Source organism: Lolium rigidum, chromosome 7 (assembly GCF_022539505.1).
Source record: "Lolium rigidum isolate FL_2022 chromosome 7, APGP_CSIRO_Lrig_0.1, whole genome shotgun sequence".
NCBI classification, from domain to species: Eukaryota; Viridiplantae; Streptophyta; class Magnoliopsida; order Poales; family Poaceae; genus Lolium; species Lolium rigidum.
In genome coordinates, this window is record NC_061514.1 from 296,284,532 (window position 1) to 296,308,213 (window position 23,682).

Consider the following 23,682-nt stretch of genomic DNA (forward strand, 5'->3'; position numbering starts at 1 on the left):
AACTATAAAATGCAGAAAGGCCTGCATGAAAAAAACACACCTATTAGCCGAAATGGGCACCTTGCAACCTAGGAGAGCTCATTAAAATTGATGTGTACAATACCTTCATAAACTTCATCGGCAGCAGAAGACCCAAACTATCTCCAGCTGAACGAAACTTTAAATCCATGAATTGGATCAAACATTCAGATTAGGACAGGAGATGCATACTTATATGAAGAGTTGCTGCACCAAGAAACACATGAATATAGTCAAGTTACAGCTACCTCATACCCTGTATCTATAGAAAATGTTATCTTGAGAAGCTGAACTACAATAATGTTACTTCTGATAAATTGTGGGGCTCGGCCATGACTATAACATACTAAGTTTAGATTCTCGTATATGTTCTAGCTTCATCGGTAAAACATCAAAAAATTAAATCAAACCTCCATATTCAAATGAACCGATATTATCTTTCAGATGGTGGGAGAGTGTGCACGAAAGCTAAATAAAATGCGAGGAGTAGCATAGCTACTTAAGGCAAAAAAGAAATGATGATGCACCTCCCTGAGTAAATGGAATTTTAAAGAAACAAAAATGAAAACCCATGAGGTAATTATGAATTAGAATGTTATTAATCTCCTTTCTACACACGAATTGCGAAACTACAAAAGCTAGCCAGAATACTCAGCTTACTATCGTTGGTTCAAGCTAAATCCAGAAAAACTAATATTATGTGGATGACAGCATAAACATTACACATGAATTGCGGAAGCTATGAAGACTACCCGACTTGTTATGATTGACATAAATAAACTTTCGAAGTTCTCTAGCCACTTGGCAAATCAATATGGTAGGACACTGAATTAACACTTATTGTTCATCTAAGGTTGAGAATGAAAGAAAAAGGACGATGACTAGCCACAGATGCATTTATAGGTTCCTCCAGCGAGACTAAAGTAAAAGCTAGAAAGATCCGATGGCCATAGACACACAAAAAATGATATATTTCTCTCAGGATTTTAAGAAAATGGATCAAATCGAAAGAACAGTTTGGTATTATGGTATACACTACAGTTTCAGGTTTCTAATTGGAGCCAACTTCAAAAGGGCAAAGCCAATGTATTAACTGATTGAATTTTGTCTTCCTAGTCAGCACTGCAAGAAAATCTGAGCGCAAACGTTTGAAGTAATCACAGCCCATAGACCAAAGTAGCATCCAGAAATCTTGGGTGCTATCGGTTCGAATTGCTGTTCAAAACAATTCGCCGTTCTGTAGAGAATTGATTTTCTCTTTTGTCTTATGCAGAAAGTAAATATCATAACGTGATTGTTGGAAAAGCCCACATGAATAAGTTGATTAATTATCTATATGAAATAATACATTTACCCAAAGATGAACTTTTTCATAGAATTAGGTAATAAATCTAAAAGATTTATTTAAGGCAAAAGGGGTGAGCTCTGAAATAATTCAGCAAGGTACAATTGTTATCTGTCTTATGTTTGGTTTCACATGTTACTTACCTGATTTTATTTTTTTTGTATAAATTATATCTCATTTTAATGTGTTCATTTCTAAAATGTATCTAAATTCGAAGTGAGTGTGACATATTTTAGCTACCAAATTTCTGTCCAATTGAGTAAATAATAAGACCATTGTTCAAACAAGGAATTTCTGTTCCAGATTTTAGAAATGTAGTATTTCTTGTCCTGGTGGTTTAACTTTTGTTTTTGTTGCAGGTAACAATTGTCAGAACTATCCAGTGAACTTTCTATTTTGTTCAGATAGCCATATGGTGGTCTTCAGTTCAGTTGTTCGCATTTTGGTTTAGAAGTACATAGTTACAAGCATAACTTTCGTTTAGGTGGATAGAGATGCTAGATTATGTTTTCGCTAAATAAATCATTTAATAAACTATATAATATTGCAGTCGCATGACATGGTGAATTCATTCCTGGTGGAGGCAAAGTGGCACCACAGTAACCACATACCAACACTCCATAAGTACCTCGACAATGTATCAGTTTCTTCCTCTGCACCTCTGCTGCAACATGCATTTCCCCTGCTCAACATGAAAGAAAAACTCACCTCAGAGTCTCTTGCTAAAGTTGGAAGCTACCCAAGATTAGTTCACTCAGCATGCCTAATTCTTCGCCTCTGCAACCAATCCGCTACGCACTCCGTAAGGAAAATCAATTTGTTTTCCTTTTTGTTCCTTGTTTCATGACCAAAACTGAATTTTCTCTAAGATATCTCATGAAAGTGCATATCCGAGTACTAAAAGTTCGTAAAGTGGGTCACCTCAGGTCCTATCTGGGTCTAACTGGCCACGTGGCGCATTGACTGGTGTCACGTAGGCAGTATTTTTCACATAACTCACCAAATAATTCTCCATTCAAATCACATGGTCCCTGACAGAATTTGATAGAAGCTTACCACACACGACACACAGATGCATGGAGTTTGCTGTGGCATCAACTATGTGACTGGATGTGGTGATGAAGAGAAAGGAATCGGTCGAGGGTGCTCCTATCTATTGCCTCCTTCTGTTGTTGGTGCTGCTGGCCGCCAGTAGTGGCTTTGTCCTTTCCTCTAGCAATTGTTGGCTGCTGATGATACAGGAGCTACTCGTAGACCACCTGTTGTATGGACAGTGCCTGAAAGACGTCAAGGTAGGCTCCATCAGAGGCTCCGAGCTGCCGCTCCCGAGCAACAATGACCTCCCTTGGCAGTGAAGGCCCATCGATGACTACAGTTACCCAAGCGGCGGGAGCAACATCGACAACATGAGATCTACTTCGGAGGACGCGCCTCCGAAGCCACAGCGCAGAAACCGCCCAGATTGCACCTGCTCCTGGAGTAAGAACGTGGCAGGAAACTTGGCGCACAGGACCTCCAATGTATTTTACTCTATTTATTGACATGTGTATTGTGGAAAAATATGTGTATCAGGCTGAGTTGGAGAGAGGGGATACATCATCTTCCATAGCTATCCACATGTCATAGGACCGCTCTGATGAGCAAGAGTCAGCGGGGATGGTTTTGGGGCACCCGATGGTCAAAAGAAAAGGCAAATCAGAGAGTTGCTCTTGGAGCCTTTCATGAGTGAGAAACAATAAACGATGTCAGTCCTAAAGAAGTACTGATAGGTGTCTAATTTACTTGAAAGCATATAAGATATGTAATATTTCATCTTGGAAAAATGTTGTATCAGGGTAATTAGTTGTAGGCATTGCTTTTGTTTAATTTGAGTAAGTGGTTGCTCAAGATCCAATTAGTGTGACCATGTGTTAACTCAAACCAATGTATCTCTCCTAAGTTTGCAGTTAAATCTACTCTGCAGAAAAGTTAAATTTGGATTTCCTAGATATCATGCTTGGAGAATATACAAATTAAAGGCACTCACGGAGAATGGATTTACCCATCATGGATAATATTTCAGCTATATACCCATAATGGCTGATCGGGATGGCCATGACATGCTCATATTTTGGTCGAATGAGTGCCTCCACAGAGCAACGGTGGACTGAAGTAGGACCGGTGTTGAAGCCAAATCTCTAACAGCTGACATTGTTGGCACCTGTGGATGGAAACAAACCAGCAGGTTTTTTCTGCCGATTCAAAGCACGGAAGCCTAGCTCCTCTAGCACATTCAGCAAGACCTGTAGCTTCGTAAGATTTGTGAGGCTTGGCTGCGCTTAGATCAGCCTTCTAGGGACACTGTTGATGAGCCAGCATGGCGCCTGATAGACAAGAGTAGTCCTTTTTCCCCTTTATGCTGGCCAGGCCAGTTTTACTCTTGTAATTAAACTTTTTTTATCCTGAAATGCGGAGGCAGTATATCTTGATACCTTCTTCCAGCCTCTAGGCACCATACAACCATTGCCGAATCCCTGCCTCTGCTGCATCTACCCTGAAAACGAATTAGGATAGACTGAGAATGATGGAACAAACTATTACAGGAATCTGAAAAGAAATGTTTAGCAGAAAATAACATCCTAATATATGCTCTTTATCGAAAAAAGAACATCCCTAATTCTTGAATTCTTTACAGAGATCCACTCTGGAATAAACTATTGCAGTAATCTCAGTTGCTCTTCAACTGCCCCTATAAATTTGTAGTTTAACATCAGGATTTACATGGCAGAGAACAGTTGAAGACAAAATAGAAGATAGACAGCACAGCTCACACTTTACATCGTAAACATCATTTTTAAATTTCAACATGACATTATAACAAAGGCAGTAGGCCTTTCTTGCATTCATGTTCCACAATTGGTTACAGATTTCAAATTTTTTACAGCATTCAAACTGTGATGAAGTGCTAAAATACATTCCGGGAGTATCCAAAAAAGTTCCTTCCGAACTGATCATAATTGAAATTAGTCATTAGTTCCCCTTTTTTTGACATGCTAAATAGTAAGAAAGGAAAACTTGACTCAAGAGTTCAGCCACATACAGCACATCATTTATGTAAAGAGAGAGCCACATACAATGGATATACACGCTGTGAATGAAATAGATAACATAATCAGCCGTTAAAATTGTCAAGCTACACATGTAAACCATTGAGTCAAGAGTTGTGTCCGAACTTGGAACAGAAGTGAAGACAACTTCTAGCCTCTAGGCACAAACGTGCACTATGATACTGCTACATTTCTAAACAAGGTGCACAAATTTTGTGCTTCACCCTACTCGACACCCTGCAACCTTTGTCGAATCTCTGACTGGCTTAGTGATGTATCGATGCTGAAAATAAACAAATACAAATTAGATTTGTGATGGTGGAAGAGGATAGCTGTTAAGTAAAAACATTTATGCATCAGAGGGTAAATGCTCACCAGCAGAGGACATCTCCACTTAATGCAGCCTTCTCGGAGATCCACTCTGGAATAAACTCTTGCAGCAATCTCAGTTGCTCTTCAATCTCACCTGTAGATTTAGTAGTTGAACAACATCAGGATTAGCATTGCAGACAGCAGTTGAAGCAAAAAAAAAAGACCAAAAGCAAAGCAAAGGTCACACTTACCCTTGTCAACAATCTTTGGGCTACGGTCAATTATCCTGTCGACGAGCTCATGCTTTGCCAGTACAGAGCGCTGCCTCGACTGATAGATAAGAAAGATAATATCAAAGGTGTTCGACAGGGACGATATAAGCTTCTGCCTTTGCACCTGATCAGCAAATCCTGTTTCCTTCTCCGCTAAAGCTCTCTTCTCCTTCTGCTTTACCTGCAAGCAACACATGGGTTATCATTTGTGCATATAGCAAAACTGAGAATATCATAGTCACAATCAACAATAACTTACGGATTGCAAGAGGGACTTTGGAAGGAAACTGAGCAGCTCATCATCGGCATCGATGGTAGACGTGCTTGTGCTTTGGATCTCCTCTTGCGTAGTGCTTGCATCCTTTGTGGGTGTCATGAACAATTTGGCCCTGGCTGATCGCTTGACCGTCTGCAGCTGTGGCGTATCGCACATGGTACCAGAGGTTGGCCTCTTTGGGGTGTCAAGGCCTGGTGTGGCTGCCATTAATCTGACCGGTGTAGAGACGAACTTGGCAGGAGTTCCTTCTGAAGCACCAAACCTGGGCGCAACATCCTTGCCACCTTTCTCTGTGCCACCAGAAACAGAACTGAGCACCGACTTTCTGCTCAATGGAGATGAAGCGGCAGACTCAGCGTTTGCCAGTGGACTTGTTGTGCTGGCAGTTCCAAGGCTGTTTAAAGATCTCTGCGAGAACCTCCTCTTGAAGGAGTGTGACATGTGTGACATCCCAACAGGCTGCTGTTCAACCAGAGACGGTGTTGGCACAGCAGATACAGCTTCAGGAACGGGTCGAGGTGTGATCTGAGCTACGCTTGGTTTTGTTTGAGTAAACGGATGCGGCAGCGCATGCTCTGGAATATCATCTCCCTGAAAGATGAATTAAAGAGACACCATGAATATTTAATATCAACAACACATACACCAACAACATCTGTTTCAGCTAGTACTGAACATACAGCTACCAATCGGTTTAAATTTTGACTATAAACATGCACAAGGACGTATTTTCATCTCCCTGAAAGATAAATTACAGAGGTGAATACTTCATATCAAGTGCACGTAGACCAACCTGAATACATGATCGTTTTTGATCTTCAGCTAATGCTAGGCATGCAGTTCCTAATCGTTTTGCATTTGACTATAAACTTGCACAGGGGCATCGTCAGCTAATGCTAGAAACGCAGTTCCTAATTGTTTTGCATTTGACCATAAACTTGCACAGGGGCATGTTATCAAGCCAGAATACATGATTATCACACATGATAAATTTAAGAGACACCATGAGTACGTAATACCAAATATGCATACACAAACCCTTAAACAGTTGTCGTACAGTTACTGAAGTGTTATCTACTGTTACAAGATCATTATCTCATACCTCGGGATGGTTCCTGAAGAAATCCACCAGCCTCTGCCTGAAGATCCTCCTGAGGGCCGCGTAGCGGGTCTCCCCCTTGTGCAGCACACTGCCCTCGACCGCATCAGCCAGCAGGTTCACCTGAAGATCAGGCTTCATACAGCAGGTCCTCTCATCGCGCAGAAGGATCTTATTGATGACAATCGCCTCGGGCATTATGTACTTGAGCTGCGCAAGATTGCCGTAGGTAAACCTCCTGCACAGCACAGAGAATTATGGTAGTTATAAATAGGATTCTGGCAACAAAAACATAGAGCAATGGTCAGACTGGTTTATCGGAAGAGGCTGGTAGTGTACCTGTCGGCCAGGTTCTGAACGCTGGCGCAGATGTTGGGGAAGGTGGCCTTGGACCCCTTCATGCGGAGCAGCCGGGTGGAGCTCTCGAAGCAGTTGAAGAACTCGCAGAGCGTCTCGTAGCTGTGACCAAGGGCACGGGCAAAATTGGGAATTAGCACTGGCGTGGTCGAAATCATCAGTCGTTTCTTTGCATCCAGGGAGTGCTTTTCAGTTGTGGGCGCAGCACTTAGCATCACAGAAAGGAAATCGCATCGCATACTAGGGTCTGTTATTAGTATTGATGATGGTCTGTAAGTAAGTAGACAGATCCAATTTCTGTGGTGTCGAGAAATCCAACAGGGTGGAGATCTAACTGACGAAAAATATTGGGCAGAGTTTTTTTTTTTTGCTGCATCCAGAGTACGGTTCCAATTCTGGGCAGGGCAGAGTAACTGGCATCGCGCAAACGAGATTGGCATGATGCCGTGGTTGGTTCTTACTAGACTAGTGATGGTCTGACACAAAGTACATCGAGGAATCGAAGTAGACGGAGCTCTGATCGGGGATCTAGGCAGGATAAAGATACCTTTGGGGCAGCTTGACCTCGGGCCTGCGCTTGACGGGGCTGCGTCCGGCGCCGGCGCCGACGCCGAGCTCCCTTGCGACGGACTCGAGCGCGTCCTCCTCCTCGGCCACAGCAGGGCCCTTGTCGGCGCGCCGCAGCTGGAGCGCGGCCCGCCGGACCTCCTTGACGGAGAGCGCGACGGCGCCCTTGCCCGCCGCCCTCCGCAGCAGCGGCCGCCGCTCCGTCTTGTCCGGCGTCGCGGCCTGGCCGGGAACTGGGAGCAAGGCGCTGGCCGCGGGCGCGTTCTTGGGTTTGCGCGGCGTGCCGGCGACGGAAGCCGCCGAGGTCCTGGGTCTCTTGGATGGGGCGGCGGCGGCGGCGGCGTCCATGTGGTGCAAGATTTGGTGGTGGTGGACTGGAGGAAGTGGGGGAAGGGATTAGCTGCGGAAGATCCCAGATTTGGGAGGCGTTTATAAGCGGTTAGGCGGATCTGGCCTCTGTTTTTTTTTGGCGGGAGGCAACGGGGCAGAATGGCGGGAGGCAACGGGTCTCCCTTGGCGCCAACTCCGGAGGATGATCTTCGCGCCACTTTCGAGAGTGTGTCGTCGATGGGGGGCCCACGTGTGAATTCCGTCTCGGCCCAACGGCCCATCGTTGCGAAAATGCGCCACTTTATTTTCAAGCTCTGAATCCTATAGGATGACAATAGGAGTGCATTTCTTGTTTCCGTGTGTGACGTTTCTCCCCCAAACCATGCTTGCAGATTCTCAAAAGAAGATACTGTGCCACTTGGCCATAACGTGTGGTGCTGTGGAAAATGCAGAATGAGCAGATGTTTTGTAATTGTGTGCTACTGGTTACTGCTTGTGCATTTGCCCTCTGTTCGATGGGTGTTAATCAATTACTCAAAATTTTCACTTCTAAAATCTGCTATGTGTAATCAACCGATGCTGACTAGTTGAGTCAATCTAGAACTAGAGTCTACGGTCTCCAAAAAAAAAAAAAAAGAACTAGAGTCTACGGTAAAATTTATAAGCGGAAGTGGGGGAAGGGATTAGCTGCGGAAGATCCCAGATTTGGGAGGCGTTTATAAGCGGTTAGGCAAGGGGGCGGATCTGGGAGGCGTTAATAGCCATGGCGCCGAGGTGTTTTTTGGCGGGAGGCAACGGGGCAGAATGGCGGGAGGCAACGGGTCTGATCTTGGCGCCAACTCCGGAGGCTGTTCTTCGCGCCGCGCGCCCGCCGAGTTCTCGTTCGAGTGTGTGTCGTCGATGGGGGCCCACGTGTGAATTCCGTCTTGGCCCAAGGCCGTTGGGAACGTGTGGCTCTTAGTTCATGGGCCTGGTCCATTAGTTCGGTTGTTTCAAAGTTTCCTAAATTCGAAATTTCTTTAGATTTGAAATTTGCTTAGAATTGAAATTTTCTCATATTCGAAAACTGCTTTGATTTCAAATTTGCCCAGATTCGAAATTTTCTTAGATTCAAAATTGCCCAGATTCAAAATTTGATCGGATTAAAAATTTGCTTACTTTGAAATTTTGTTTGAATTTAAAATTTGTTAAAACAGAGAAAAGAAAAAATCGAAGAAAAATCAAAGAAAACCGAAACCCAAGAAAAACAAGAAAAAAACTCGACAAAAATCGGAAAAACCCGAGGCCTACTGCTCCCTGCCTGTTGATGGGCTGCGGCCCAAACTCACCACCACGCGGGCAATGGTTTGTACCCATCACCCGCGGGTGATGAATAGGATTCCGCGTTCCTATAACTACAAGAGGCGCGGTACAGACCAGCCCAGCTAAGCGGTACGTGCAGGGTTTTCTTCTTTTTTCAATCATGTTTTTCTTTTCCGTTTCTTTTCTTATAAGATTTGAAAAAAGTTTATGATATAAGAAATAGTAAATTTTTAGAAAGGCGCAGATTTAAAAATATTTAAATTTTATAATAGTTCAAATTTGGAAAATGTTCAAAACTGAAAATATTTAATTTTTAAAAAATGTTTAAATTAAAAATATCCAAATGGAAATTTATATATTTATGAAAACATTTAAATTTTAAAATATTCAGATTTTAAAATATTAAATTTAAAAAATAGTTGAGATCTAAAAGCTGTTAGAAATTTTGAAACAATATGTATTTAAAAATTTATTTTTAAAAAAGTAAACAAAAATGAAACAACAAAAAATAATAAAATAAATATAGGGCCGCATCCCACTAAACCACCGACGGGTTGGGGGGTGTGCGGCTCGCCGTACGTACCGACTCGGTCGCTGTATAGGGGCGCCCTCTTAGGCTTCATATCGTCGACATGTAAATCTAGGCCTGGTGGATCGGCCGCACACAATAAGGCCCCAATGCACCGAGTATTAAACGTGTATGGCCATGTTGCTCTAGGGAATCTAGGACAAAGGGAATAGAGATTGCTACTCTTCAAATATTGATTTGTGAAAGAGATCGCTTTCATTTACTTGAGAAAGCTCTGAAGCCTATAGGAAACAATAGGAGTGCATTTCTTGTGTGTGTAAAAGACTAAGTAAAAGATCTCCGCAAGCTAGGAGAGATACAATGGTTGGAGTTAGCATATCACAACCAACAAATATTTAGACCTTTTTTTTTTAGAAATGGGGAAAAAACCTCGGCCTCTGCATCTAAAGGATGCACACAGCCTTTTATTGCATCATCAAAGGAGAGTAAATATTTAGACCTATACAACATCTTTCTAAGAGCAAATACTATGTTCTATATGTTTATGGTTCCGTGTATGGTTTCACGCTCATGAAAGGCTCCAAGAATAACTCTCTGATTTGCCTTTTCTTCTGACCATCTGGTGCCCCAACACCATCTCCACCTAGGTATACACAGTGCGAGATCCGGGCCAGATTAACGCATGCTTTGGCAAAAGGTCGAGGAAATTCGCAATGTTTGAATGCGTCTTCATTAATTGACTTCCAAGTGTCCATGGTAAGGTCTTCCATGGCTTTGCGAGACTCCTTCTCACGGGATCTGTTCTCCGACATGTGGATAGCTATGGAAGATGGTGCATCCCCTCTCTCCAGCTCGTCCTGTTACACATATGTTCGCACAATACATACATTAGATGGCTCAAAGATTGATTTATTTTTTGGTGGTGAAACATCAAAGAGACTAGAAGAAAACAAATTGGTTATACTTACGGAATGTGTTGCGGAGTCGTTGCAGAGCCTAAAAATTAGAGATGATGACTGAACTAATCTTGGGTAGCTTCCAACTTTACCAAGAGACTCTGAGGTGAGTTCTTCTTCCATACTAAGGAGGGGAAAAGCATGTTGCAACAGCAGGGGTGCAGACGATGAAACTGATCCATTTTTCAGGTACTCATGGAGTGTTGGTCTATGATTTCCATGGTGCCACTTCGCCTCCACCAGGAATGACTTCGCCATGTCATGCCACTATAGTGTTATGTATTTTGTTAAATAAATAGTTCGGTGAAAACTACATATACCAGATTACGAAGTTATGTAGAATATATTAAGGCCTTTTAGTGAAAAGTATCCATATTCTATTAGGAAGTTGATTATATATGAGAACTTACTGCTTTCTGAAGGAGAGAACGTGTGTCACAACCATGCTGTTTCATTATACTTTCAGCCACCTCGCCTGATGTGTTGTACATGACACAGTAGAGTGCTTGCATGTATTCCGGAAGCATTTCGCTTGGACTTTCTTCCCATCTGACAACATTTATTTGAGCAAATTTTAAATGATGAAAAGCTTTATTCTAGATGAAACTATCATACCTATGTATTTTTCACACATGCTAGTACATGGAAAGAAGATTATGTGAATTATGAGCATAGCAATATTTGCTGCACATAGTTACCTTCCGATGGCCTCAGTGAACAGGACTAGTTCATCAATAGTTCCATAAACATCATAGACATCATCCAATTGAACTATAAGATTAGCGACTTTTGCAAGCACTTCACGACAATCTCCATGGTTTGGCTCCCACACGATTCCATTCGAGTAATGGAAGCACTCCATTAGACGGTCCCTCGCGAACCCCAGTTTCCCAACAAGGGAAGTCTCCTTCCACCACCTACGATTAATCCAAATTCAATATCTTAAAGTAACTTAGGCAAGGATATATCAGTGAGGTACAAAGAACTTTTAGACAATATAAGTTATATATGTCATCGAAACTTCATCTTAATATATACACATCCCAACAGGTAAGTATGTGAAGTACTAATTAGGGAGGGTTAATTCAATTGTATGTTTCTTCAAGCTCCATTACGTACCTGGCAAGTCTCGCAAGCTCTTGCTGATGCACACCTTGCACATTGTTGAAGTCCATCACCGCGAATCGGAGGAGCAACGGGTCAGAATTGCTGGTGTCCCTAGCATAATGATCTATGAACCATCTTGCCTCTAGTCTAGTAGACCTCCAGTGCAATGGAAGGTTCAAAGCATGAACCACACCGCGTCGTGAGTGTGGATCAATGGTAGGTAACATTTTTCTAAGAGCTTTAGCACAAAATGCTCTTGCCTCGTCCAATGTTTCCTCGCCTCCAAAGGCAAGGTATGAAGCCTCATACAATGAGAGGAGTGCCTTGACATCATCCTTTACGAGTGCAGATGTTTGGTAGCTCTTTGATACGTGCCTGAGATTTTCCAGAGATTCTACATCACGTTGATAGCATGAAACATTGTCAGCTAAGTATAAACCACATTATACGCAAAAGTCAAAGTACAAATAAATCCATGTTTATATGCATGGATATTAAGTTCATAGAATACATATGTAGACAATTCATATATTTTTCCGAAATGGAGGCGTAGCCTCAACTTTTCATACAAAGGTTAAAAGTTAGTAATCATCCTATGCGCATGGAATTCTTGTGCACTTGGTCCTGGTGCACCCAATGTCAAATCCATACTAAAAGTTCGGTAATGATACACCTACGGAAGAAAGAAACATACGGAAAGAGCTTACGGACTGACGTGGCAAACCAACGTGGATAACTATTCTGTGCAGACGTGCGTCATGCGTGTAAGCGCGCTCCGATATCACCGTGCCTTATACCATCGTCGTTTCAGCAGCAGCTCTCTCGCATGGAGAGTCCCCCCGTCCGTCTTGGTTGAGCCCTCGGGTGTCTGCGCATGCATCGCCCATGCCGCCGCCGCCGCTGTGCTCGCATATCCAGCCTTCCAGGAGCAAGGGTGGCTGATGGTGCTTCGTCGCCGGTGTGGACGACGTCCAACTCGACAACGCCGGCCTTTTGCTGTAGCCCGGGGATGCATCCAGTCCTCCAGCCAACTCAGATACCGAACGGTAGTTCAGGTTGCTCTCGTTCTTTTCATGGCTAGAGCACCGCTTACTTCTTTTCATCTCGTGGATGGCAGAATCTGGCCGCGCAACAGCTCAATCCAACGTCGCCTACGTCTAGCAATTCGCCGCAACGCTGCTGCCAACAAGAACTCTCCACCGCGCCCCTGCGACGAAGAGTGATCACCCCTGCGTGCAAGAGCTCGCCGTGACGCCGCCTGCGACGGAAGAACCTGCCGCTGCCGACGATGGGAGATGGCCAGATGGGATCGGGATTTACGCAGAAACTGCTGGTGCAGGATTTTTGTTTCTTCATGCGGGATTTTTGTTTCGTTCCTTTCCTTTTTTTTTTCGAGGGAGTGGGGCTATTTGTATTCCACGCTGGCTCCACGTTGGGAGACTCGTCAGCGCGTAGGCTCTTCCGTGACCCCTTCCGTCCGTAGATGTAGCATTATCGCTAAAAGTTTGTTACAAATTGGACTCACGCCTTGGGGTAAACAAAAAGACAAATCGTGCTGGACCATGACCACGATTATTGCATCTCCGGAGGAATGCCGTACGAGGTAGTACGATCCAATATGATGCTGGCAGTAGCTCAAGTTTCCATTCTTACATCGTCTAAGAGGGTGTGTTTGTATTCCGTACCTTTGTGGAAGGCTACTGGGAAACCACTCTTCCTGAGCAGCCTGAACCTCAAGGCCTCGGAACCAACATCGTCACCGTTGCACCGGTGAGGTTTGCGGTGGATTGAGCTGAGGATTGCGGTGATCTCCTCCTCGAAGTGGTAGGCGACGCCGAGCCGTTGCACCGTGTCGACGAGCCTGAGCTTCGCAGCTTGGTCGGCGACGCCTCGGCTCGCTGCTGCCAGCCGCTCCCCCACACCAGCCTTGAGCTTGTCAAAGTTCCCATCTGGTCCGACCTGTAGATGCCATGCATGCAAATATAAAGATTTTCATAAGTATCTTTCTCTGCTTTCAGTAATAAAACTGTTTAGCTGATGTCTACTTGATGATCCATAAGAATTTCAATCTACTACACACATGTCGAGCTTATATATGTCTGATCTAGTCGTACCTTGTTGGCATGGCCGCGATTGTTGAGCGACAGCATGAGGAGGGAGTCGTAGTCCCAGGAGCTGGGAGCGTAGTTGGCCGACCGCCGGACCGGCGGAGGAGGAGACGACGAGGAGCAGCGCACGGTTGCCGCAGGCGACGACGATGTCCGGAAGCATGTGCTTGTGGTTGCCATCGTTGGCTGTAATTGCCACGCCATTGTGCTGCGCGCTGCTAATCTAGGAAGCTTTTGCTTTGCTTGGCAAAACTGGCTCGTTAAGCAAGTGCTGGTTTGTTGTTTGAGACTTTGAGAGTAGCCACCAGGATACTTGCCTATTTATAAGCGAGCTAGCTTAGAGATTGATCAGCAAAGAACCTAACTTTACTGATCCAACCTGCGTGGAAATTGAGGGACATGACCACGTGCCAGTCGAGCATAAGTTTCCTGCTACTAGAGTCGCCGCCCTCCCCTTGACCCTAGCCGCCGCCCTCCCCATCTCCCTTCCCGCTGCCGGATTCTAGCCTGGCAAAGCCCGTGCGGGAGGATGATGGCGGCAACGGGGCGTCCCACCGCTGCTGCTCGGAGGCGTGGCTTCGGCAATGGGTCTTAAGAGGGCGCCTTGGGACGACGTGTGTGTGTGTGGCCATGGCGCCGCTCACGTAGCGATGTGGCTTCCTCCACCGTTGGTTGTGTCTTCACCGTCGGTGCAAAGGGATCTGGTCAGTGGTGGTGCTGCCTCACGCCGGCTTCACGACAACAGGTCACTTGGCCCGTGGGGAGTGGCGGTCCATGGAGGGGAGGAGACGGTGGTCCAGTTGCTGAAGCGAATGAGGATGCCGCCATCGACGGTGGCGCCCGTGGGTGCCGTATTCCTCGTTGGAGGTTATCGTGGGGACGTCTCTCGCTTCATTGTTTTCAAGGTAAACCTCGGATCTAGGGGAGGCTATGCCCCAACCTCTCGATTTTCACTCATTGCCGGGTGTGTGGCTGTTACGTGGTGGCTTTAGGTTTTTTAATACATGATCTTCATTAGACCTTTATTGAATAAAATAATAAAAAAAAGATGTATGCATCTATCGATAGAGAGGTTGGGGCATAGCTTCCATTTGGAAAAAAAAAGTTCCCTTTTTTATCAAATGGAAACTGCCTAGAATTGCAGTCGCGGTTGCAGTCAGACTAAAAAAAGTTCCTTAGTTAGACTTGTGTGGGTTTGCAGTCACGGTTACAAAATTAAGTTCAGTACAGAGCGTTTGTGTGGAGTTCAAAGGCTAATAGTTTCCCAACATTAAGTTGGACACCATTTTCTTTTTTTGTTTGCACTAAAGCTTAAGCTTAGCGATGTGCAACTTTAGGTGACTTAGAAGCCAAAATATTCTTATGTGACACAAAATGGTCAATTCCGAAAGAGAAAAGCTCGGAGTTTTAACAAGATGCACGCACGTACACGTTTCACGAGAAAATCATGTATAGAACTCCCGATACAGGCTTTGGGTGGCCGGTGGCTGCCTGTCAATCTGTCGATCTCCCGATACAGGGTGAAAGATGACCATTCTGTGTTTGACCAGGCACTTGTTTTGTCGTTACCTTCCTATTCCTAAGGGTGTTCATTTTGTTTACAAACACTTTTCGTGGATCATGTGTTGTCCGGGCCGTGTTTGATGTCGCTGTTAGTTATTGTGGCTCTTAGAAGCATCTCCGGCCGCGTCCCCAAAACGGCGCCGGATCGAACCGTTTCGGGGACGTGTTTCGTTCGTGCCGCGTTTGGGGGACGTCGCTCCCCAGCCGCATCTCCCAAACGCCGTCCCTAAATAGAAATTTAAATAGTTCACATTCAAAAGAGATCGTTTCCACCGAAGTCGTCGCGATCGAAGTAGCCGCGATCAAAGTACTGGACGCGCGATCATATTACAGACCGGTGGTGCAACATAAATTAGAAGAAGGGGTTCGGCGACGCCGACAGCGCATCCTGAGTCGACGTAGGCCCGTCGATCACGATGACCTCCTCGTGCTCTGCTCGGTGCGCCTGCTCCGTCGCCGACGCCGAGGCATTCGCCAATGCAGATGCTGATGCCGCTGACACAGGTGTACTAGCAGACGCTGTCGCAGACGCGTCTGCTGGTGCCGGCTCTTGCTCCGGGGGTGGGGTTGCCGCCGCTGCCTCGGCCGCCGCCATTTTGGCTTCGATGTCGTCGAGGATCATGCCTTTGTAGAAGTTGTGCGCCGCCCGCGTCCGGGGAGACATTCCAGCTGTCGACGCGGTCAGCAGGGACATGTCCTCCTTGCGTTTCTTGAGCTCCATCTTCTCCTCTTGCCTCTTGAGCAGCGCCGCCCACCTTTCGTCGGTCTTTTTGTCGCGGGAGAGCAGGGTCGACGAGACCTCGGCGAGACACTGTGTGATCGACGCCTGCGTCTTCTCGGCCGACGCTGCATCGGCCAAGGCGGTATTGGCAGCCTTGTTGCCGATAGGGCGCCCTGCCGATGTTGCGAGCGGCGCATCCAGATCAATGGTGTCTTTCCCCTTCGACAACAAATGATGCATCCCCCGCCATTTCTCGTTCATTTTCAGCTTGCTATAGCAATGCATCATCGCGAAAGACTTATTCCTTTTCGAGTGCTTCCGGTACATCGAACATGGCCTTGTCGAACTAATCAAAGGAAGCGCAATCAGATCGTAAAAACTAGGCGCTAAATTTTTTCATAGAAAGAGGCGTACCACGTCGCTGATGTTCGCGCCGCTGTCGCCTCTGGTCTCGGCCTCGGTATGGTACCCATGGAACATGTTCACCGACGCTTGGATGATGGCCCAGCGCGTCGACATTGCCTTCTGGCTCCTCTTCATTGTCACTTTGTTGTAATCCTTGTGGACTAGCTTGCGCTCATCGAACTCCGTCTTGATTCTCGCCCAATACTTCCCGTACTTTTGGTTGGCACCGATGACCGAGTCATGGCTCACCGTCGCCCACGACTCGCAGAGACATTCATCCTCCAGAACCGTCCACTTGGGGCCTCGTGTGCCCGAGGCCTTCTTCTTCCTCTTCTTCCTCACGCCGGTCGCGTCAACCTCCACGAGATCCTCTGCATCCTCCGCGGCACCCTCGTCCTCGTCGTCGCCGCCCTCTTCATCCTCGTCCTCCTCGTCCTCCACCCCCTCCTCGTCCTCCCCCTCCTCCTCCTCCTCCTCCTCCTCATCCTCCTCACCACCACCGGCGCACTCGAATTCGAGCGGGCCCCTGCGGCCAGTGAACGGGGCTCCGTCCGCACCGGGGCCTGGCTCGCGATGGGGCGCTTGGTCGTACGCCGGGGAGTAGAACACGGCGTTGGGGTTGAAGCCGCCATGCGGCAGCGTATCCTCGTACCGCGGCGATAAGTTGGGTGTCACGCACCCAGGAGTGGCATAGGGGCCGTCGTTGTAGAAGGCAGGTGCCGACGGGGACAGCACTCCCGGAATGTACGCTGGCCCCGACGTACTCCATGGGCATGCGTTGGTGGCCGCGATACACGCGGCCAGCGCGTGCTGGTGCGTACGCGCCGCCACCGACTTCTTCTCCAGCTGCGCCGCCCGCCGTCCCCTCCGATCCGTTGTCGACAGTTTGCGGCGCAGGCAGTCTTGGTCCCACTGATTGTCGGTCCAGCCTTCCGGCTTCTTCTTCGCAGCCGGCGCCTTCCGCGGCTTCGCGAAGGGCGCGTTTGGCCCTTTTGCCCCATTGCCCGGCGGCTTGGTGGCTGCTTTCTTGGCCATTTTTTGGGGCCTGTCGGCGGCGCCATGGAGGGAGAAATGAATCGGCGGGATAGGCGGTGAAATCTGTTGGGAGGGCAGAAATGCGCGGCGGGAGAGGCGCGATGTGGCGGGAGAGGGGGTCGAAAACTAGAATTTGCCGCTGATGTGTCAGTCCCGCATCTCCTCGCCTCGCTTTTCGTTGTGTCCGGCGTGGCCGGAGCGTCCCCTGTGGAGCGGAGACGGGCTCGGGGCGCCGGACACCGTATTGGACCGCGCCGGACGGAAGGAGGCTTTGGGGGACGCGGCTGGAAACGAAAATTTGTCCGACGCGCCCCAAATCCCTTTGGGGGACGCTTTGGGGGACGCGGCTGGAGATGCTCTTACGCTAGTAGAAAACAGGCCTTTTGTCCAAAGCCACCCGAAGCTCTAGTCCCAGTCGCAATATGAACCGGGACTAATGATAGTATTAGTCCCGGTTCGAGAAGCGAGAACGCGTGTGGGGCCACGGCAACCCTTTAGTCTCGGTTGGTGTTAAAGGGTTGGCGGAGGAGCGCGCCAGACCCTGAGGCCTTTTAGTCCCGGTTGAGAAGGTGATAGATGACTATCGAAGACCGGGCTCATATATTCTCATTCCGGTGAGGTGGAGAACGGGGCAGGGGAGGCGTCAACGGCCAGGGCCCTACGGAGATCACAAGTGCACTCGCTGCAGCTCCTCCGCCTCAGATAGCCAAGCCCCATGAGGAGGAGGACTTGAATGATGAATGTGACTCCACATCGCTCTGTAATTTGTGCTAGGTAATTTCTCGATTCTTCTCTTTCTGTTGCAATCTTTATTAGGAGAATGCACAATTGACATGGTTTTATCATCCACAGGATGATCCAATCATGTACTTACATAGTAGAGGTGAATGTTTGTGGCAGTGTCACTGGGAATTCCACATTCAGTTGGGAGATTATTGAGGGTACTAGTACCAATAGGAAGGATTTGTTGGCTTGCATTGCAGGAACTTTCTCTTTTCCTTTGATATCAGAGGAGAAAATATGTCTCGAGTACTTTGACTGCATTAGTGGCAAAATTATTTCTGTGTCAAATGATGAAGAATGCATGAAAATGTATGATTGTTTCCATCAGAATAGAAGTGGTCAGTTGATAATCAAACATTGTGAACCAAATGATTATGTTAATGTTCCATCTATGCCACTGCCTAGTCAATCAAGTAATGTTAATGATGAAGATAGTCTATCTGATGCATATCTAGCCAACCCACATGAAGAATATGAACATGTTGGTGTAGATGAGGAGGACCAATACTCAATTGTAGTACGGATAGCGATGATGAGATTGGAGAAAAACATATGCCAAATAATGAGTATATTTTTTTTGAAATGGAGGCAAAAGCTTTGCCTCATCCATTAATTAAGAAGAGGAGTGCTCAATTTTTAGGAGAAAATCGAGCGAAAACCTACAACAACAGAGCCAAGCCCACGCACACCCAGCCTAACAAAGACCCGAACAACATGGCCGCACTTACTCTAACCAACACAAGGGATCACAAGGCGACACGATCGAACGAACTCCAAACACTACACTCCAACACCGCATCGATAAAGATAGGTCATGGCATTGGGGGGCACCCATCAATCAACTGCGGATTCAGGGTAGGCAGCAGCCAAGGTGGCAAGAAAATCACAAACCTCTCTAGCGACGACAGCGCCGGGCACTGTTGCCAACAGTGCTGACTTAGCAACCCCATCACCAATAGGAACCACATGTCTGTCAGACTCAGACGAGGGAGAGACATTTGCGTCAGCAACACCACTCTTCTCAAAGCAGAGTGCCTGACTTGGCAGAGAGGTCACGGCCGAGATCTCGTGCGAGCCAGACCTCACTTCCCCGACGGAAGGAGGCGTAACCACACCACCACTCAACTCCAGGAGCTCAGACTGTCGAGGGAGCTCCTCGGCAATGCCCACCGTCAGGGGCTTAGGGTTGACTAAATCTTGCAAGTTAGTACGCGACATCGGATACCAAGCGAACATAAGGCGAGATTTACCCAGGTTCGGGGCCCTCGATGAGGTAAAACCCTTACTCATGCTTGTCTGATCTTGATTTATCGATGAAAAAGGTTACAATGGGGCAGCCGATAGACTACGTTGTGGTGAACTCGTCGGATGGCTAGGTTTCTAGGGTTTGGTGTATGCGAGTGTGTGTAGGATGATTTCGATGTCCTCCGGCAGGCCCTCTCCTGGCCTTTATATAGGAGGCCAGGTCTCGAGAGTCATGCTCGGATTCAACTACGTTACAACGAGATCTAATCTATTCTTTCCTTATTCGACGTTTCCTTGCCTTGTCCATCAAGAATCCGTCTCCATCTCTCTTTCCTTTATAGCAGCCGACGTATTGGTCCATCTTAGGCCGCGGTGATCTTCATGGGTCCCTCACTGGGCCAAAGGAGGTAGGCCAATGTTGGGTACCCGAAGGGTAATGCCCACATCAGTAGCCCCTGAGTGACTGGCCGAAGCGAAGCTTCGGGCAGGGACTAAAAGGTGTCTTCATCCGAATGTCTTGATCAGTTTAAGAATATTGAGTCTTGTGCTTGATGTAAGCTTGAAATCGCCTGCTATTGGGTGCGCGAACAGCGCTCCCGATGGGAGTAGCCCCAGAGTCTATGGACGGATGCTTGCAACCGTGCGTAGACTCAAGTTGTACTACTCAAAGATCTTGCTTTCGATGTGTTTGAACTTTCTTCTTCATCCGATGTCTTTTGAATGTATCAGGTCCTTAAGGAATGCAGACTTCGAGAGAAGCCGAATAATTGATCGTACGTAAGGGATAAGAGTAACGAGCCCAGTTTTGCTCGGCGGACCAAGACTGATTAATTGCCAAAGCAAAGCAGTTTTACCCTACACAGGTTCAAGTCCCCGGGCTCGAACCTGGAATGTTAGAACCTTCGGGTCCGTTCTTCATTGAATTCTTTTTTGTAGCTATCGTTTTATCGGGTGCGCGACCAGCGCTCCCGATGGGAGTAGCCCCCGAGTATGTGGATGACTGCGAAGTAGTCGTGCGTAGGCTAAAAGTTATTGAGTTGAATATCATAGATTTCTTCGAGTTCCGATAACATTCGGGTGCTCCAATACAGAGTAGCCGATGATCTTGATGATGTCATTAGTGACGTGGAAACTGCTGCGGTGTGATTGACGGGACATGACCTAGTGGGCCCATGCTCTGCCTGCACAATCAGTTTGGAATTGACCGAACCTTGCGCTTTTACCAAAGTGTTTCCTCGATCTTCGCGTGCAGTGGAGGTAATGGGTCGCCGGTTTGCATCTTTCTGCAACACGTGTATAGCCAGATCTTCGTCCATTTTCAACGATGTGCATCTGACAATCCAAATCCAAAGTAATTTTGCTTTATAAAGAGGATCCATGGTTTAATTTGTTTCACCCGTGCCTCCTTGTTCATCTTCTTCCTTGCTTTCTGCTCTCCATTGCTGCCGCGCCCGAGCTTCCCAAACTCGAAGGGAAAACCTCAAGCACTATGGGTAGGAAAAATGTCGTCGCATCCTCCAGCGCCACTGCGAGCGCCGCCGGCCTCAAGGTAACTGGTGCCGCGCCGAAGTCCGCCGCCGCCGCCACAGATCGGCAATGCGATTGGGCGGCGTACACCATCACTAAGCGTGATGAAAAGAAGATGAGGAGTCTAGGGCTGATCTCTAGCGACGCAGGAGACATCCAATTTCCAGGTCCACACTCGCGCCCTAATCCTCCCGCCGGATTCGTCTTCATGTTTTCTGCATTCTTGTACCGTGGGCTATCCCTTCCAGCCCACGAATTTCTTCATTGTCTTTTGTTCTCCTACATCATAGGGTCCTCGGCAATGCCCACCATGAGGGGCTTAGGGTTGACGGAATCCTGCAATTTAGTACGCGACATCGGATACCAAACGAACAGAAGGCGAGATTTACCCAGGTTCGGGGCCCTCGATGAGGTAAAACCCTTACTCCTGCTTATCTGATCTTGATTTATCGATGAAAACGGTTACAATGGGGCAGCCGATAGACTGTGTTGTGGTGAACTCGCTGGATGGCTAGGTTTCTAGGGTTTGGTGTATGCGGGTGTGTGTAGGATGATTTCGATGTCCTCCGGCAGGACCTCTCCTGGCCTTTATATAGGAGGCCAGGTCTCGAGAGTCTTGCTCGGATTCAACTACGTTACAATGAGATCTAATCTATTCTTTCCTTATTCGACGTTTCCTTGCCTTGTCCATCAAGAATCCATCTCCTTCTCTTTTTCCTTTATAGCAACCGATGTATTGGTCCATCTTGGGCCGCGGTGATCTTCATGGGTCCCTCGCTGGGCCAAAGTAGCTAGGCCAATGTTGGGTACCCGCAGGGTAATGCCCACATCACAGACACCACCGAAAAATCCCCACGTAGCTCATGTATCTCTGGCGTGATCTCAACCACCGATGACTTCGGCTCAGCGGAGTCAAGCGAACACAAAGCCTGCACGGTGGCAAGCTCCTGTCCACCAGAAGAACATGCCTCAGTCGGCTCCAAAGATACACCAATGCGTGCCAACAGAAGCTTGAGCCTTGCCACCTCTTCATGAAGGGGGCGAGAACCTCCTCGACGCGGTTAGCAACAAACTGAGGGAACTCCATGCGCATCAAGGCAAACTGACACCGAAGGTGAGAGTCGAAACATGCATTGACATTGGACTCCTCGTAACACCTTGGAGAGGGCCTTGACGGCAGTGTTGCAGGCGGCGACAAGCGGCACACGACCTCAGCCCAACTCCGAGGCGCCGATGGACGACGAGGCAGTGCGGACGGAGAGCGGCTCCGCCGACAATGGGCATGTGCGTCCGGAGAACGAGCACGAGCGTCCGGAGAGCGAGAACGAGCGGCGGGAAAGTGCGCATGGTAGATACGCCCCCGATGACTAGGACGTCGACAATGGATGCATCTGAAGGGCTCACGGCGTGTGCTGACCTGGTGGTCACGCTCGAGGCACCGACAGCATCTCCCACGAGACCAACGCTTGAAGGAGAAACTACGCTCGGGACCTTCCTTCTGAAGCAAAGACGATGGCTTGCGGCTGGGGCGGCCGCCTCGACCCACCTGTACCCAATCAGCCTCGCCTCCATCAGCGGCAGCAGCAGAGAGGCCATCATAGGGCTCCATTGGCGCCTCCTCATCATGGCGCTCATCAACGATGTCGCGAACCAAGCCGGAAACAACGCCTTTGGAGGAGGCCAACGGCGACCGCGGAGCCAACTCTTCATCGTCTTCGTCCTCATCGGAGTCCAAAGAAGCAACCCAAAGCAAGCCCGGGTTCGGCAGAGCATCACCGGCCGGAAAGGGCACTTCGGTCGGGCCACCCAAGGAGGATAGCAGCGATGATGAGGAGTGTGTTGCGGAAGATGCTCGACCGGATGCTATTATAGAAATAGTTTATGATAAAGAAAACCCACCGATGCATGTTGGCGCAAAGTACCCCAATACTCGAAGCAAAAAAATGTTGAAACTACGAAATTCTCTACTGGCTATTAGTTACATATGGCATATGGTGTTAACAACCAACTATCGATTGTGGTCTTTTGGCTACATATGACGTGAACTGGAGTTAGCTTGTGTATGACCGAGTATGGTGTTTGCTAGATGGTTCTTGATAATTTGAACTTCGATTCGTATTATTTTGTTGCTGAAGTACATGTTAGGGAAATATGCTTGTTGTATTACCAGGGGGCCAAAGGCCGAAGCCGAAGGAGGCGCATCAGAACTAGGAGGAGGAGGAGAAGGGACAGCAGGGGGTGTATCCGGAAAAAGAAGAAAAGAGATATCATCCACCGGATAAGTACCCGAGGTGGGACGAGGATAGAAGGGACGCGTCTCATCAAACGCGACATCACGAGAGATGCGCATCCGACGACCAACAGGGTCCCAACAGCGATAGCCCTTATGCTCATCACTGTATCCGAGAAAAACACACTCAACAGACTGAGCGGTCAGCTTGGTGCGTTCGCGAGGAGGGAGAAGAACATAGCAAACGCAACCAAATAAGCAAAGAGTCGAGTAATCGGGAGAGCGACCAGAAAGACGCTCGAGAGGAATGCCACCTTGAAGGGCAGCAGAAGGCTGAATGTTAATGAGGTAAGTCGACGTAGCGACAGCCTCAGCCCAGAAATGCGGCGGAAGAGAGGAAGCAATCATCATAGCACGGGTAGTCTCAAGAATATGACGATGCTTACGCTCGGCGACACCATTTTGAGCGTGGGCGCCGGGACACGAGAACTGAGCAAGAGTGCCCTGC

At 47.7% G+C, this 23,682-nt stretch overlaps 2 protein-coding genes across 2 annotated transcripts; both read right to left on the minus strand.

Moving 5' to 3' along the window:
* Positions 1-4,474: 4,474 nt before the first annotated feature.
* Positions 4,475-7,681, minus strand: LOC124673025 (CDT1-like protein a, chloroplastic). Its single transcript, XM_047209160.1, has 7 exons — positions 7,314-7,681; positions 6,749-6,868; positions 6,413-6,647; positions 5,293-5,901; positions 5,013-5,214; positions 4,825-4,915; positions 4,475-4,732 (listed from the first exon to the last, which is right to left on the minus strand). The coding sequence occupies exons 1-7, from the start codon at positions 7,679-7,681 to the stop codon at positions 4,675-4,677; spliced, it is 1,683 nt and encodes a 560-aa protein (XP_047065116.1). The 3' UTR covers positions 4,475-4,674.
* Positions 7,682-9,957: 2,276 nt separating this feature from the next.
* Positions 9,958-13,924, minus strand: LOC124677820 (alpha-terpineol synthase, chloroplastic-like). Its single transcript, XM_047213774.1, has 7 exons — positions 13,672-13,924; positions 13,243-13,516; positions 11,570-11,951; positions 11,149-11,367; positions 10,861-10,999; positions 10,463-10,717; positions 9,958-10,351 (listed from the first exon to the last, which is right to left on the minus strand). The coding sequence occupies exons 1-7, from the start codon at positions 13,867-13,869 to the stop codon at positions 10,037-10,039; spliced, it is 1,782 nt and encodes a 593-aa protein (XP_047069730.1). The 5' UTR covers positions 13,870-13,924; the 3' UTR covers positions 9,958-10,036.
* Between the last annotated feature and the right edge of the window lie 9,758 nt (positions 13,925-23,682).

Bases quoted from the DNA above. Each gene is read 5' to 3' on its own strand.
- LOC124673025 (XM_047209160.1), bottom strand. From the start codon at position 7,681: ATGGACGCCGCCGCCGCCGCCGCCCCATCCAAGAGACCCAGGACCTCG. The intron at 5,902-6,412 runs GTATGAGATAAT...TTCATCTTTCAG, and splicing joins TCTTCAGGAACCATCCCGAG to GGAGATGATATTCCAGAGCA. The intron at 5,215-5,292 runs GTAAGTTATTGT...TGTTGCTTGCAG, and splicing joins CAAAGTCCCTCTTGCAATCC to GTAAAGCAGAAGGAGAAGAG.
- LOC124677820 (XM_047213774.1), bottom strand. From the start codon at position 13,869: ATGGCGTGGCAATTACAGCCAACGATGGCAACCACAAGCACATGCTTC. The intron at 11,000-11,148 runs GTAACTATGTGC...AAATGTTGTCAG, and splicing joins TTCACTGAGGCCATCGGAAG to ATGGGAAGAAAGTCCAAGCG. The intron at 10,718-10,860 runs GTAAGTTCTCAT...ATAACACTATAG, and splicing joins GTTCTCTCCTTCAGAAAGCA to TGGCATGACATGGCGAAGTC.